The 17,284-nt window shown below is 39.0% G+C and overlaps 1 protein-coding gene across 1 annotated transcript in view; it reads right to left on the bottom strand.

Moving 5' to 3' along the window:
• Positions 1 to 17,284, bottom strand: part of LOC124803039 (protein phosphatase 1 regulatory subunit 42-like) — a 106,483-nt gene that overhangs the window by 3,927 nt on the left and 85,272 nt on the right. The window contains exon 6 of the mRNA XM_047264156.1: positions 12,489 to 12,620. Coding sequence (XP_047120112.1) covers positions 12,489 to 12,620 — 132 coding nt within the window. The remainder of the gene's footprint in view (positions 1 to 12,488; positions 12,621 to 17,284) is intronic.

Genomic DNA, 17,284 nt, shown 5'->3' on the forward strand with positions numbered 1-17,284 from the left:
TGCCAGTTTTCTGAGCCGAGTCAGTGGCTCCTTCTTCTGGCAGAAGCACTGAACGGGAAGAAAGACAGGTGAACGGGTGAAGGAAAAGGACTGGTGAGCTTTAGGAAATGTGGTAGAGTTTGGGAAAGTTGTCCACAACCCCAGGACAGGGGAGAATTACTCGACAGGATGAGAAAAAAAGACAGACTGCTGGAGACTGCATCAGTTGAGATTTGAAAATCTGAGAGCTTAAAGGTGGAAGATAGGGAAATATGCAACACAGAGATCACTTCCAAAATATCACGTATGAGTTAATAAGAGAGAAAAGTTAAGTGCATTGTATGTGATAGAGGTGGGGTGGGGGTGGCAAAAAAAATGAAAAGTGTAGGAAACTAAACGGAAGTGAAGAAAGAAATAGTTACTGTGAAGAAATGGCAAGACTAAAGAAATTAATGTAAATTAAGGCCAGGTCAGTGGCGAGAACCAAGGACATGCTGTAGCATCAGTTCCCACTTGTGGAGCTCTAAGAAACTGGTGTATGGAGGAAGAATCCAGATGGCACATGTGATGAAACAGGCACCAAGATCATGACTGTCATGTTGTAGGGCTTGCTCTGCAACAAGATATTGGATGTTGCCAGTATACACCCTCTGCCTATGCCTATTCATTTTAACTGATTACTTGGCAATTTGTCTTCCCCGCAATTTCAGTCTACTGGTTCCAATTAAAGTTGTTCATAGTTGTAATATGTGGGTATTTGGCTGAACTGACAACCTTTAAATTTGTCTTGTTCATCATGTAGCTGTTTTTAGTACTCATGTGGAGGACCTCACACTTTTTATTGTTCAGTGTCAATTGCCACTGTTTATACCTTACAGATATTTTGTCTGACTTATTTTGTAATTTTTGATGATTTTACTACACTGTATATCACAGCACTATCTGCAAACAATCTAAGAGGGCTGTTTACACTGACTCCCAAATCGTTTATATAGATTAGAAACAGCAGAGGACCTTGGGGAATGCCAGATATCACTTTCATTCTGCTTATTCCTTCATTCTCATTTACAAATATAATTGTCTTAAGGACACATAAAGAATACACAGTCAGTAAATTATATTTGATGAAATAGTTTCTAAAGGAATGACATTTGAATATATTAGAAATTATTGTAACTGCTCTCTTCTGAAGCCTGAACACCCTGTCCATGTAGACTGTGGATGCCCCACTCCAAATTTGCTGATGTCTGTGGATTAACCTATAGTATAGTTGTTTAAAGATGTTAAGATATGTAAATTGAAATCGGCAGTTTTTTGTTTACTCCACTGTGTTATAGTTACTTGGTGGTTATTATGTGTTCTGGGGTGTGTAGTAGTTGTTATGCACATACTGATTAATTAAATAAAACATTGTTTTGGAAGTCTTTCACATGTATATTAAAAAATGCCCAACAAATGGTTATGGGCCCAGGCACAGGTGTGAAAGCAAGGTTTTATAAATGTAAAAATTGAAGCTGTGCACAGAAATCCAGTGCAGGTTTGGAAGTTATGTGTATGCTGACCATTCATATTTTGCTGATTGATCATTCTTGCATACAGACTCAAAGCTAAAAATTAGTAGTACAGCATCAGTATGGCTTCCAGTGGATGAAAAGTTGATCAGGCGTGAAAATTACTCAATGAGGAAATTTGCCATAAGGAAGATTTGGTCCATGGTGGACTGTGGGATGTTGCTGAAAATGCTCCTTTGGATCCAACAAAATGGGACAATTCTTGAAAGAAGAGAGACAAAAAGGCACATTCCTGGATTATACTTTTCACTGACAAGATGAATTATTCCCATACAAGAGGCATAAAGATGGCAGTAGAAGCCTGGATGGCCTTGGAAAAGGCATTTGAAGACTCAGGATTCACATGTAGAGTGGACTTGCTTAGATCATTAATCACTACCAAATTAGATAACACAAGTCGGTAGATGACTACAGTAATCGTACAATAACAACCATGTGTAAGTTACATGAAATGAATATATCTAAAAACAAAGATGATGTGACTTATCGAACGAAAGTGCTGGCAGGTCGATAGACACACAAACAAACACAAACATACACACAAAATTCAGGCTTTCGCAACAAATGGTTGCTTCATCAGGAAAGAGGGAAGGAGCAACCGTTTGTTGCGAAAGCTTGAATTTTGTGTATATGTTTGTGTTTGTTAGTGTGTCTATCGACCTGCCAGCACTTTCGTTCAGTAAGTCACATCATCTTTGTTTTTAGATATATTTTTCCCATGTGGAAATTTCCCTCTATTATATTAAATGAAATGAAGTTTGTCATGAGTGAAGTGTGGATAGGAACTTTGCTCCTGGCTGGATTACCTGATCATTATCAGTCTATGATCAAGGCACTTGAAAACAGTGGCACACATATCATGGGAGTTTCTATCAAACTGAAACTGCTGAAGATGCAAGTGTAAATGAAGAATCTGCTCTATATACAAATAAGAAGAGGCCAACGAAACATATTATTAAATGCCACAAGTGCAGTAAATCAAATCATATTGGTAAATATTGTTCTAGCAAGGACAAAACAGCAGGAAGCTCATCAAAAAATGACGGATATGTATTTAGGATCAGACACAACAAAAGAAAGCTTTTCTTGCTGTCGATGATAAACAGTCTCTCCAAAAGGATATGTGCTTTGACTCATTACTAATGATGGAAACAAGCTTCATAATGTCAAGCTATGGTGGAAAAGCAGTCAGCAGAAATATAAAGTAGTTATGGGTTGACAATGGAAATGAGTGTGTCAACAATGAACTAAAAGGATTTCTGGCTTCTGAGTGTATCATCCACCAGCTTACAGTATGTTACAGTCCACTGCAAAATGGAGTTGCTGAGAGAGCTAATAAAATATTGGTTGAAAAAGCTCAATGCTAACCTACCAAAGGAGTATTGGGCTGAAGCTGTGTCTACAGCTGTGTACCTGTCAAATCGTTCACCAACACCACACTCGGAGATAAGACTCCATATGAACTTCGGTGTAGGAGAAAGTCTTGTTTATCACATATGAGAATTTTTGGCTGCAGTGCAATGGTTCACGCTCCAAAACCCCATTGCAAGGAGTGGGATAAGAAGTCACAGAAGTTGTCACTTGTAGTCTACTGTCAGGCAACCAAAGGCTGTTGATTCATCAACACGGAGACTGGCCAGATGATTGTCAGCAAGGATGTCAAATTCCTGGAATATGGGAATTTTTCAAGTTCAAAGACCACAAATGCATTAGGATTGAAACATGAAGCAGTTCTTCAGGACATCAATACTTCACAAACTGAAGAAGTAGTTAAATCAGAAGACAGTGACAATGAACACTTTTATGGCTTTGACAATGATTCAATATAAAGTGAAGCTCAAGATGAGGGTCACAAGAATAAAAACATACCTCGAAGGTCAAACAGAGAAGCTAAACCCAAGAGGTAGCCTGATCATGTTACTTACTATTTGAAAGAAGGACTTCCAAGTGAAGATATTGATGTCAAAGAAGCTTTGGAAGGGGCAAATAATGAGGAATGGAAAAAAGCAATGAAGAAAGAATTCTCATCCCTAGTTCATAACAACACATTTGAAGAAGCAGAGCTACCCAGAGGACACAAACCACTCAAGACAAGTGTGTATTAAAAATAAAGCCTAAGACTAGCAGTACACCAGAAATATTTAAGGCACAATTAGTGGTAAAAAGGATGTGCTGAAGTTCAAGATGTTGATTATCAGGAAACCTTTGCACCAATGGTCAAGCATGCATCAATTAGATATCTCTTTTCTGTGGTAGCTTGAGAGGAACTGGAGATTGACCATGTTGATGTCACTGCTGCTTATCTCTATGGATACTTAAATAAAGAAATTTAAGTCATTCCACCAGAAAATTTTGCAACTCCTGGAAAAGAATGGAAGCTGAAGAAAGCTGTTTATGGACTCAAACAGGCTGGTAGGAACTGGAGTCAAAAAATTGATGACATGTTAAGAAAACTGAAATTGAACAGATCAAACACTGATCCATGTCTCTATTTTCACAGACATGACACCAAACTAATCATAATGGCTTTCTATGTTGATGATATGCTATTACTCTCAAATGACAGAAGAAGTGTTTTGGATCAATTCAAAAGTTCTTTGAAGAGATTTTTTGAGATAGAAGATTTAGGACAGATAAGCCATTGCCTAGGCATGTAAATTACACAGGATTGTGATAAAGGAAAAATGTGGATCTCCCAGAAATCCTATGCAAAAAAAGTTCTGGAGAAATTTGGAATGAGTGAAGCCAAGCTGTTGTCAACACCACTTGAATGTGGTTTGGACTTTGAAGCAGTTGACTCAGGTGATATCAAGGTACTATATCAAGAAGCGTTAGGAAGTCTTCTATATTTATCCCAAATCTCCAGACCTGATATGCGTATCGCTGAAAGTCTCCTGAGGAGCTATAATCATTGTTTTAAAAAGATACATTGGTTGTCAGTAAAAAGATTGATTAGAGATTTAAAGAGAACCACAGATTATACGCAAAAAAATTTGGAAATTTGTGGTAAGGTCTTTTGGGACCAAATTGCTGAGGTCATCGGTCCCTAAGCTTACACACTACTTAATCAAACTTAAACTAACATATGATAAGAACGACACACACACACACACACACACACACACACACACACACACACACACACACACACCTATGCCCAAGGGAGGACTCGAACCTCTAATGGGGGAAGCGACACGAACTGCGACAAGACGCCCCAGACCGCGTGGCTACCCGCGTGGCGGATTACACACTAGAACTGTCTAGAGATGGTAACAGTGAAATAATGGCCTTCAGTGATGCAGAGTGGGGAAATAAAATCAATGACCGACATTCTGTAACTGGTTCATGCATAAAATTGCAAAACTCTTTAATTTCAAGGTCTAGTAGAAAACAGAAAACTGTTGCACTTTCTATTTGTGAAGCTGAGTGTATGCCCTTGGCACCAACTGTTCAAGATTTACTGTGGTTAAGATAAATTATGTTTGAAGTAGATCCAAGCAGTATCATAAAGCTATTTACAGTGTATTGTGATAATAAAGTATCTAATGACAAACTCTAAATCAAAGCATATAAATATAAAATATCATTTTATAAGAAGGCATGTTGAGTCAGGTGTTATTAATGTTGAACATCTGCCTTCTGAAGAAATGTTAGCTGATGCTTTCACAAAACCACTTAGCAATGCCAGACATGAAACATGTGTAAGAAGCTGTGGCTTTGTGAATTACCTGAAGGAGCTACTGTACATTTAAGCGTCATACTGTGTGTCGATGTCAGTTTAAGGGGACATTTTAAGATATGTAAATTGATATCGACTACTCCATTGTGTTATAATTACTCTGTGGTTACTATGTGTTCTGGGGTGTATACTTGTGGTTATGAATGTAGTGAATAATTAAATAAAATGTTTGAGAAAGCTTTCACATGTATATTAAAAAATGCTGAACAGAGGACAGAAGAAGTTGTCACAAATGCATCTGCAAGATGTTTGAATCAGTATGTATAAGAGATAATCTTTTTACAGATATAGCTGATATGCTCTTACCACGTATATGTTATTCCATCATAATGCCTACAAATTTGTATGTATCAGATGTTTCAGCACTAGACAGTGATTCCATATTTATGTCCTCTTGAGACTGGTTATAATCTAACAATAACTTCATCACATTTGTCTTAGCCTTTTTTTAATGAAAGTTTATTCACGATAACAATATTATGAAAAGGAAAGTCGCTACTCACCATATAGCGGAGATGCTGAGTTGCAGATGGCACAACAAAAAGACTCCAACAATTAAAGCTTTTGGTTATTAAGGCCTTCGTAAGGAGGAGGCTGGGGCAAGGAGGGGGACGGATAGTATGGTGGGGGTGGTGGACAGTGAAGTACTGCAGGTTAGACAGTGGGCAGGGGAGCGGTGGAGAGGAGGGGGAGGGGGGGGGAGTAGTGGAGAAGGAGAGAAATAAAAAGACTGGGTGTGATGTTGGAATGACGGCTGTGTAGTGTTGATAAGTTATATGTGATCCAACTAAAGATCTCTCTATTTTTTTGCAGTGCTAGTTGTTCAGTGCAGCCCTGGCTAATAAATGATGTATTGTCAGCATAATTCACTAACTTCAAGTTTGTGGCCATGTTATGCCACTGGCATACACATGTAATAAAAATGGCCCAAGGACACTTCCTTGTGGGACTACATGGCTGAGAGTCTTGCATGTTAATATTACTGTTAGGGTCTTCCCTTTATTCTTACAACATAGTTTTGCACACTAGCCATTCCTTCATGAGTATACACTTAACTTTCTAATTTGGATAAATGCACTGAATGATTCACAGAATTAAAGGCCTTACATAAATCTACAAAAGTTCCAATGACTTTGTTACCTTGATACAGTCTGTTTAGCAGTTCAAGGAAAAAAGCTGCTACTGCTGTGTTGTATTTACAGAATAAATGTTCTATGAAGGCCTTACTTATAGTCTTTGGCTCACTCACCAACATGCTGTTTTCTCCTAGTGCTATATTTCTGAAACCCTGGATACTCTCTCTTTTTACATTCATTGTTTAGTATATTCCACGTTGTTTATTAACATTACTGGATTTGCTTCTCTGGTTAGCATAATAATGTGCTTTCAGTGTCTTCAAGGACTGCCTGAATGTTTTTCTATCTCTTTTGTATTCTTTTGGGAAATATTGTAAATTGGTCTCCCTGAACAGCAGTTATATGTCTTTCATATTTTCTTTTAATTTGTGAAATTTTGAAGGACTTTTAAGATTTTATGTATAATCTGATTTTCTTACTGTTTTACCAAGAGCTCTAGGGTCTGAAAGAGAGTTTTCAATAGTTTTCATCACCAATTATTCCCTATTTAAATTAATAATGACATTGTCAAAGTAAGTCTATGAATCAGATGTTATTGCGGTTGGTGACAAATTTATATGGATATAGTTATAGCACTATAACAAGTCAGAATGCCTAAGATAATTTACGTTATACCTTAAAGAGTTTATGTTCACATCTCCCACTATTATAACCTGTTTTTGTTTGTCGAGAGTTTGTCCAGTAGCTCTTCTAAATGATACAAGAATTTATCTACATCACTGTTTAGTGATCTACATAGACCAAGCGTTTTTAAGCCGTTTCTGCCTCATTTTGTTTTTACTGTTGCCAATTCAAAAGCCATGTCCACTGCAAGTTCATCAATGCAATTAATGTTCTCCACACTGAATGTGACTTCTAACACAAATGTGTACATCACCACAAATGCTTATATCACCATCCATGTTTATCTTTCTGCAGTATACAGTCATAACTTTATAATTATTTACTTAAAAACTATGGATCTTTCCAGTTCATTCACAATATATAGCAATTCAGAACTTACTCTATTTTATTTCTACCACACAGTTATTGGAAGTATCACAGCATATGGTGCAGAGTTGTGGGAACTAACTCAGAGGCAGAAAGATCACCTGCTGGCTGTCGAGATGGATTTCTGGAGACAGAGTTGTGGATATTCCAGGCTTGATCATATTAGAACTGACAGGATCAGAGAGGTTATGAATGTCGATAGCACAATCCCAGACTACACGGAAAGGAAGCGCCTACTCTGGTATGGTCACTTACAGCATATGCCAGATACAAGATGGCCAAAAGGTGTATGGCAATGGACTCCACATCAAAGAAGAAAGTGCGGTAGACCTGTGAGATGCTGAAAAGATGATGTCAATGAAGCAATGGCAGTGAGAGGTCTTAATGAAGGAGACTGGAATGACCATGAATGATGGAAATTGGGATGTGAGAGGCAGCGGCAGCCGTGGAAACATCACTCATATATATAATGAACATTCTGGAACATTATTTCGTGGTTTTCTCTTTTTTGTGCTGTCAGTGGGTGTTTTGGCTTCATGTGTGTGCGTGGAAAGCTGCTATACATTACAAATGGGACTCCACGCAATTAACTGATTTAAAAGCACCTTCATTCTGAAATGGCATTCATTGGTGCATTATTATAAGATATAGAGGATAAATGTACTCCAATTAATACTTAGAAATGAATGGAATATTTAACGTAGAATTGTCTATAGGCATCTGCTCAAACAGTTGGGGATATTAACCACATCCTGATGGTGTATTTATTCAGTGATGAAATTTGCTGTCAACAATCTATTACAGTTTGAGATATTCAAAAACAGACTAGGAGGAAAATGATCTGCACTCCCCTCTAATCTAACTTTGCCATAAAAGTAGTTAAATACATAAGTTTAAACTCTTTCACACTCTGCCTATGGAAATAAAATGTCTGACAGAATACAGAATTGTAACAATACCAGAGAAGGACAGTTGCTACTCACCATATAGCAGAGATGCTGAGTTGCGATAGGCACAACAAAAAGATTCACACAATTGTAGCTTTTGGCGATTAAGGCCTTTGGCAGCAGTAGACATAAATACACACACGCACACACACACTCCCGCAAACGCAACTTGCACACACGTCTGCTGTCTCAGAGAACTGAAACTACACTGCGAGCAGCAGCACGAGTGCATGATGGGAGTGGCAACTGGGTGGGGGTAAGGAGGAAGCTGGGGCAGGGAGGGGAGGGGGAGGGATAGTATGGTAGGAGTTCCAGACAGTGAAATGTTGCAATTTAGACAGAGGGCAAGAGAGAAGGTGCAGAGGGGGTAAGTAACAGAAAGAAGAGAAATGAAAAGAAATTAAAAGACTGGGTGTGGTAGTGAAATGAGGGCTGTGTGGTGCTGTAATAGGAACAGGGAGGGGGCTGGATGGGTGAGGACAGTGACTAACGAAGGTCCACTTGTGGTTTGGCCACACTTTGTTGGTGGTCATTCATGTGGACAGACAGCATAGAATGCAGCACAGTGGTTGCAGCTTAGCTTGTAAATCACATGATGGTTTCACAGGTAGCCCTGCCTTTGATGGGATAGGTGATGTTAGTGACCGGATTGGAGCAGGTGGTGGTAGGAGGATGTATGGGACATGGGTATGAGCCATGATGTAAGGGATTGGGAGCAGGGGCTGTGTGAGGATAGACGAGTATATTGTGTAGGTTCGGTGGATGGCGGAATACCACGGTAGGAGAGGTGGGAAGGATAGTGGGCAGGACATTTCTCATTTCAAGGCACGACGAGAGGTTATCAAAACCCTGGCAGAGAATGTAATTCAGTTGCTCCAGTCCCAGATGGTACTGAGCTACGAGGGGAATGCTCCTCTGTGACTGGACTGTGGGACTTTGGGAGGTGGTGGGAGACTGGAAAGATAAGGCACGGGAGATTTGTTTTTGTACAAGGATGCAAGGATAATTACGGTCAGTGAAGGCTTCAGTGAGACCCTCGGTATATTTTGAGAGGGACTGCTCGTCACTGCAGATGCGATTACCACAGGTGGCTAGGCTGTACAGAATTGTTTTCAAATGCGGGTTTAAATTGATTCACCTTAACAACTTCTATTCTTGGATAGAAATAAACAGTCAGTTACAAACGTTAATAGGCCAGTAAGTAGCTATATAAATAATTTTAAAACTTTTATGCACTCTTTAGTTCAACTGATATTGTAACATTTATCATAAATATGATTTGCTGGTCATTGATTTAATTACCAAACTAACTGCTCATATTACAACTCTCCATCTGACAGGGACTGAATACCTAACAGAGTACAACTAATGGATATCCCTACACTATTTTTGGTAGTTGCACATTGAAAGTTGTGACAATACACTACTGCTGTTATATACCTAGAAAAGTTATGATACTAATGGTATGACCCTCCCTGTCTGCTTGGATGGAGTCTTACTCCCATGACCGAAAATAGAAGGTTGTATTAATCAGGGTTGAGATAAACCCTGCTCCAGCTCTCAGCTATGATATGAGTATGTGTACAGAGCTGCAAGTTAAGTGTTTATCCTTTTCTATGTTTTCCACATAGCAAATTTTGCTTTGTGAGAAGCAGATTGTTAAGTTCCTTTTCCCTTCTTCTGTATTATTATTATTATTGTTATTAGCAGCTTGGAAGCATGAGGCATTAAACTGATTGTGTGATAGTTTTCGTACCTATTTACCTTTACTATCTTCAGAATTGTGTGGATGATATTTCTCCAACAGTTTCGTAGATTCTTCACATCAACTTGAATGGTCCTTTGTTTGCAATTTCCTCCAATAATTTTAAAACTTCCAATGGAATGTAATCTATTTCTTCTGCTTTGATCTCAAGTCTTCCAGAGCTCTTCTAAATTCTGACTCTAATACTAGACCCCCCAACATCTTCCTTATCAACTCCAATTTCTTCTTCTATCATGTCATCAGACAAACCCTCCCTTGCATAGTTGCCTTCAGTGTACTCTTTCCATGTATATGCTCCTTCCCTGCATTTAACAATGAAATTCCTGTTTCACTCTTGATATTAACACCTTAGGTTTAATTTCACCGAAGACTGTTTTGACTTTTCTATATGCTGAGTCAGTCTTTCTGACAATAACTTTTTCAGTTTTTCCAAATTTTTCCCACCGCCATTTCAGCTTGGCTGCCCTGCACTTCCTATTCGTTTCACTCCTAAGTGAATTACATTGCCATATTCCTGTCTTTTCCTGAACATTTTTGTACTTTCTTCTTTCGTTGATCAGTTGAAGTATTTCTTCCAGTCTGTGGTCTAGGGCTAGCAACTTTGACTAGTAATCAGAATGTCATGGGTCACTGCTTAAATTTTGAATAAAAATCATCAGAAATGGCAGCTAAAGACTTCTGGCATAAGAAGTCACTTTTGTTCTGCCAATAGCCTTGTAAAAAAAGGGCAGAGAAGGAGACAGAGGTTCAGTGCACCCTCTTGCCCATGGTGTGGGAAACTACCCCAGAAATATGGTAGAGTCAGCAACTACTAATGACATGAGAATGTAGAAGGCAATGGAAATCACTGCAGCAAAGGCACATAAGGTGTGTCTACATAACATGTAACTGAGAAAGTGTCATGATGATCTGTCTATCAGCAAAATATTCCAGGTTAGTTCCCCATTCTGATCTTGAAGAGGGGACTGCCAAGTGGGAGGTAAGCACGAGAGAAAGAAGGAATAATCAACAAAAGGATAACTTCCTACAGGTAGGAGCATGGGCGGCAAAAGTTTGAACATTTAGGAAAGCTATAAAACCTGAAAAAGGAAATTTAAAGGCTCAATCAAGGTACAGCAGTGTCAGTGAAGTGAAATGGAAAGAAGATAAGGATTTCTGGTCAGATGAATATAGGGGAATACCAACAGCAGCAGAGAATGGTACAAAGGGAGCAGATTCAATATGAAGAGAAAAGTAGGGCAGGGTGTCAGCTACTGTAAATAGTTCAGTGACAGGGTTGCTCTCATCAGATTCGAAAGCAAACCGACGGCGACAACAATAGTTCAGGTATACATGACGATGACACAAGCAGAAGATGAAGAGGTAGAGAAAGTATACAAGGATACTGGACAGGAAATTCAATATGTAAGAGGAGATGATTATCTAATAATCATGGAGGACTGGAATGCAGTTGTAGGGGAAGAAGTAAGGTTTACAGGAGAATATCACAGTAGGAATGAGAGAGGAGCTCTGCAATAAATTTCAGATGGTAATAGTGAATACTCTGTTCAAGAGTCATAAGAGAAGGAGTACTTGGAAAAGATGCAGAGACACTGGAATGTTCCAGTTGAGTTGCATCATGATCCGAAAGAGATTCCAAAATCTGATATTGGATTACAAGGCATGCCCAGCAACACATAGATTCAGACCATAATTTAGTAATGCCGACAAGTAGACTGAAATTTAAGAGAATCATGGAGAAGAATCAGTGTGGAAGGAACCGGGGTACTGAAATACTGAGGAATGATGTGACACATTTGAAGTTTGTTAAGGATGTGGACACTGTGATAAGGAATATCACAGGAGGCAGTTCATTTGAAGAAGAGTGGATGTCTCTAGAGTGGGCAAATCATGTCACTGTATAGAAGGTTTCCAAAATTTGGTCCCATCCACTGGGGTCTCTCCTTGTGAGTCTTGGCATTATTAATGCATGACTCATTGGATTTTCAAGTTCAGTTATTTAAGTGTTGCAAAGTGTGAGTTAAATATAAAACTTTTGATATGAATGGAAAAGAATATAATAATTTAATCTTTTCTGTTGTGTGAAAGCAGTGTTGCTATCTGCAGCTTCTGACAGAAGTGATTATGCATTTGTCTTTTTTAGTCTGACTGTTTTTCATAACAAAGTTGAGGTCTATTGTGTGTGTTGTGTAACAGGCAAACCCATCTGAGCTTCAGATTTTTTAGTAACAGATAAAAAAATAAAAAAAATAATAAAGAAATGATATAAAAGACTGACACTTCACACAGTATAGATTCATACCTACAAATTATTAATACTTATGCACTAACTGAAGAACACTACTGAGCCAACTGACTTACCACTTGGCCATGGTGGAAAGAATGTGTCCAACCCAGAGTGACCTGACAGGCTGTCACCACCAGGCATAACATCACGCAAAATAGAACGAGAGACTGATTTCATAACATATGGGGACACAGCATTGGTCAAATCTGAAAAATAAATCAGTATTTAGTGGAACTGTTTAGGTAAAAAATTACAAGTTTCAGATGACTCACACAGAGATAAATTATTTTTTATTTGTATATGTGACTTTTTTCTCACAAATCAGCTCCCAAAATTACTGATTTATTTGCATACTGGTTTTTGAATGTTATAAATCCATTGTCAACGCAACAATCTGTCAGTTCATTTTCATTTCTGTCTCAAAAACTGTTATATTCATTTACTAACTTGCCACTTTAGGTAAAGGATGTAAATATCTTTCAAAATACAACCTGATGGTCACTTGCTGATGTAGGCACTATTGCCTAGACCAGGGGAGGCCAATTATTTTGGCTCGGGGGCTGTTTTGTGAGAGGGGAGCTTAACAGAGAGCCCCACCTTTTAAAATGATTATATTCATTAACTAACAATGTTGTAATTTGGAAAAAGTGTAAATTGTACCACAAAAGTCAATAAATCTTACATATACATATAATATTATTAATTATTAAATATCAGTTAAATACCAATATCAATTATTAAATGAAATAGTGGGAGTTGTCCCTATTTATTTATTGTACTAAATAAATGTCATGTGACTAGGGCCTCCCATCGGGTAGACCGTTCACGAGGTGCAAGTCTTTCGATTTGACGCCATTTTGGCGACTTGCACGTCGATGGGGATGAAATGATGATGATTAGGACAACACAACACCCAGCCCTGAGCAGAGAAAATCTCCAACCCAGCCAGGAATCGAACCTGGGCCCTTAGGATTGACCATCTGTCATGCTGACCACTCAGCTACTGGGGACGGACATTTATTGTACTAATTTGATATAATCTACAGCTGTAATGCATATAATTTTTCCACAGAATGCTATGGCTTCCTCTGTTGTAATGCTTGCCATTTTGTTCCAAGAAGGCCATTTTCTTCCACACCATTCACAGCACACTCAAGCAATTCCAATCACTGGGTCTATCTTTCACTGATCCTAGAACAAGTAACTCCTCTGTGATGACGAAATTTTCATTAACTTTGTGGATAAAGATGAGTAATTGTGCAGTATCTTCATTATCTGCTCCCTTGTCTATTGCCAAAGCAAACCTACAAAAGTTTTTGTGCACAATCTTTAGCTGTTTTGTCACTAACTGAGTCAAAGCACCTCGCTACAGTCCTTTCTGGCAATAACATGCTCTCAATTTTGCTTCTAAGATCAGGACATTTAAGTTTGTGCAGTATCTTACACTGCTTATTAATTAGGCCTTCTTAAAAAAGGCTTCTTGTGTTTAGCAAGATTATAGGCTACTTTTTAAATGACTGTTGCTTTTTCAGCCTTTTCATACAGTCCACATTTTAATATTTTGTGTTCTGTCTTGGAAAGTTTTCTGCCAAATTCGCTGTGTTTGCTTTGTAATGTCTTTTCATAATGTACTTCTTGTATACACCATTGCATGACACAACAGACACACTCCTTTGTTCCCAGTATTAACACAGAAATAACTGTGTGTATGTTCTTCATTAAACAGATGAAATTCAGCACCGATTTCATGATTTTATAGAGGGTTCATAATTTCAGTAAAGTTGTAAATTTATATATTTACTGTTGCACATACAAAGTATACACCAGATCAACCAGAAAAACAGTGTGTATTGTACTACACATGCAAACCAAGTCAAAGTTTGATGCGGTGGCTGATGGGGAGACACCATAAATGGCTTTGTAAATGGTAAATGTCTTCTCAGTTGCTCCCATCAGCCATTGCACCAAATGTCAACTTGGTTTGTGCAAATAGTATCTACACTGTACATGCCTGATGACATGCCCATCCTACAAAAAATCAGTCATGCATGGCACAAAAACCTCAGTTCAAGATGATTTTTCTCACTCTTGTGGCAGGCCGCACAAAAACCCTTAGTGGGCCACATGTGGCCCCAGGTCTAGACAGTCCTTTAATGCACCAAGCAAACTACGCCTCAAAATACAAAGTAACAATTATACTAAAGCTATGGAAGCATTTCAATTAAATGTTCTCTACTTTTAGAATATTCTGTATGGAGCGCAGAAACTCATTATTTTTAGTGAGAATTGCTATGCAGTTGGGATTCATAACTCTACTGCACAGCCAGAACCATGGTACCATGTGCTACTGGATGGAGGCCAGGGGGCGGGGTGGGGGGGGGGGGGGTGGGGGGGAGGGGGGCAACATGATGACAATTTTTGTCTTTCACTTCCAATACTGAACACACTTTGGCTCCAAAGGAGTAACAATACCTGCTGTTACTGTCCAATGGCCTCACAAGTTCATGTAATACTTACATTTCTTGTCAGTGATAGTACAAGAAAGTAAGACGCACACACATACATTGTACAGTGTGTTATCATCAAGCTCCAATGCAACTTTTAGATGATGTCAGTCAGAAACTGACAATGGTAGTAGTCACTTCAGAGTACTTGCTGATGTTGTTGTCAAAGCCTTGCTGAATATTTACAAGAAAATGGCTGCAATATACAAACTTATTTTTGACTGATTTGAGGCATTAATGAAAAAATCTCACACACAAGATTAATTTCCTATGGGTGAACTCAAATTTCAACGAAAGTTTTAAATGTGTGATAAATGCTGATGCTCTCTCTCAGATAACCTACAATGCATGATTAAACACCCATCCGTCCAAGAAAATGGCCTTTCCAGGCAACTGATGTTAATATTTCCACATTTCCACATTTTACAGTATTTGTAATGATATGAATGTGTGAGTGAATATTAGTGAAAATGGGAGAAAGTAAGTATGTTTATAAGTAAGTCTATTTTTATCATTTTTTAATTTTAAAGATCTTAATCACATTTGCCATATGCTGTTTTCACTATTGTGAATGTTAAATGGACTGTTTCTGACTCCTCTAAGAGTATTGTTACAGGAAGATATCCATTAAACTGTGTGTATTGTGGGAGAATCAAAAAACTTGAACTCTGACTAAAAATATATAAAATAACAAAAATAAAACTATTCTGATCCCAAAGGACAGTGAAAGAGCTTTATTAGACACAGTCCTGTTTTTAATAGTATATTATTGTCTTCCTCTAACCTGTAAACTGATTTACTCAACCTGTTATATACAAGTCTAACTACGTATCTGTGTAATGGGGGGGAGTTGCAGGGTGTTCAGTGGTGAAAACAGCTTGAGGCAAATGTGTTTAAAATACATAAAATTAAAAAAACAGTTGAAAGAGGATTAGTCAAAAACCACTCACTTTTTCCTATTTTTCATTGATACTCAGTCACACATTCACATATTTACACACACTGTAAAAAGTGGAAACATGGCTATTGGCCTAAAGCCCTTATAAAATGTAAATACAAAGGGCAAAAATAAGCTAGCAGTTCCATTAACTGAAAAAAGTAGTACTGTTTCTTCAAAGTAACAGCGTTTCTGCCAATTTGAATGGATTCAATTTAAATTTAGTCTGTGGACACACATATAATGAAACAGTGGATGGAATAATAACAGTATGGAAATGATATCTTGCTATTTACCATATAAAGAAGGTGCTGAGTTGTAGGCAGGCACACTGGAAAAGATTGCTCATTTCGAAATAGAAAACACCCACACATCCACACAAGCACAACTCACAAACACATATGGCCAACATCTACAGGCACTGGAGACTGATTGCAACAGCATCTGATGTGAGTAGCAATCTGCTGGGGTGAGTGGTGGGGGTAAGGAGTAGGCATGGGGTGTAGGGGTATCAGGATGGAGATGGGTGAAGATGCTGCTCTGCCCATGGGAGCATGCAGGGACATGGTGGGGACAGGTAGAGGTGCTAGCGCAATGTCAAGATGATGTGCTTTGGGGGGGGGGGGTGATGGGGGGGGGGGGGGGTGAGGGGTGCAAATGGATGGGGAGGGGGGGGGGGGGAGAACACATCATGTTGGGCAGCATGTTCAGCAAGTGGGTGATCCAGTCTTTCTTGATCATAGTCTGGTGGTGGCCATTCATACAAACAGCTTGTTAGTTGGCATGCCCACATAGAAAGTGGCTCAGTGGTTGCAGCTTATTTTTTAGATTACATGGCTACTTTCACATATAGCCTTTTGTCATATGGTACAAAAATGTCTGTGATAGGACTGGAGTAGGTGTCAGGTTGTATGGGGTAGTTTTGCAGCTAGTCTATTGCAGGGATGTGAGCCTTGAAGCAGGGGTTGGGAGTAGGGCTGGAGTAGGGATAGACAAGGATATTGTACAGGTTCGGTGGGTGGCAGAATATCGCTGTGGGAGGGTTGGGTTGGGTTGTTTGGGGGAAGAGACCAAACAGCGAGGTCATCGGTCTCATCGGATTAGGGAAGGATGGGGAAGGAAGTCAGTCGGCCGTGCCCTTTCAAAGGAACCATCCCAGCATTTGCCTGGAGCGATTTAGGGAAATTACGGAAAACCTAAATCAGGTTGGCCGAAGCAGGATTGAACTGTCGTCCTCCCGAATGCGAGTCCAGTGTGCTAACCACTGCGCCACCTCGCTTGGTCGCTGTGGGAGGGGTGGGGAGGATAGCAAGCAGGATTTTGCTCATTTCAGGACATGACAAGAGGTAGTCAAAATACTGGCAGAGAATGTGATTCAGTTGCACCCGTCCTAGGTGGTACTGAGTCATGAGAGGAGTGCTCTTTGTAG

The sequence above is a fragment of the Schistocerca piceifrons genome, chromosome 6, assembly GCF_021461385.2.
Source record: "Schistocerca piceifrons isolate TAMUIC-IGC-003096 chromosome 6, iqSchPice1.1, whole genome shotgun sequence".
In the NCBI taxonomy this organism is placed as follows: Eukaryota; Metazoa; Arthropoda; class Insecta; order Orthoptera; family Acrididae; genus Schistocerca; species Schistocerca piceifrons.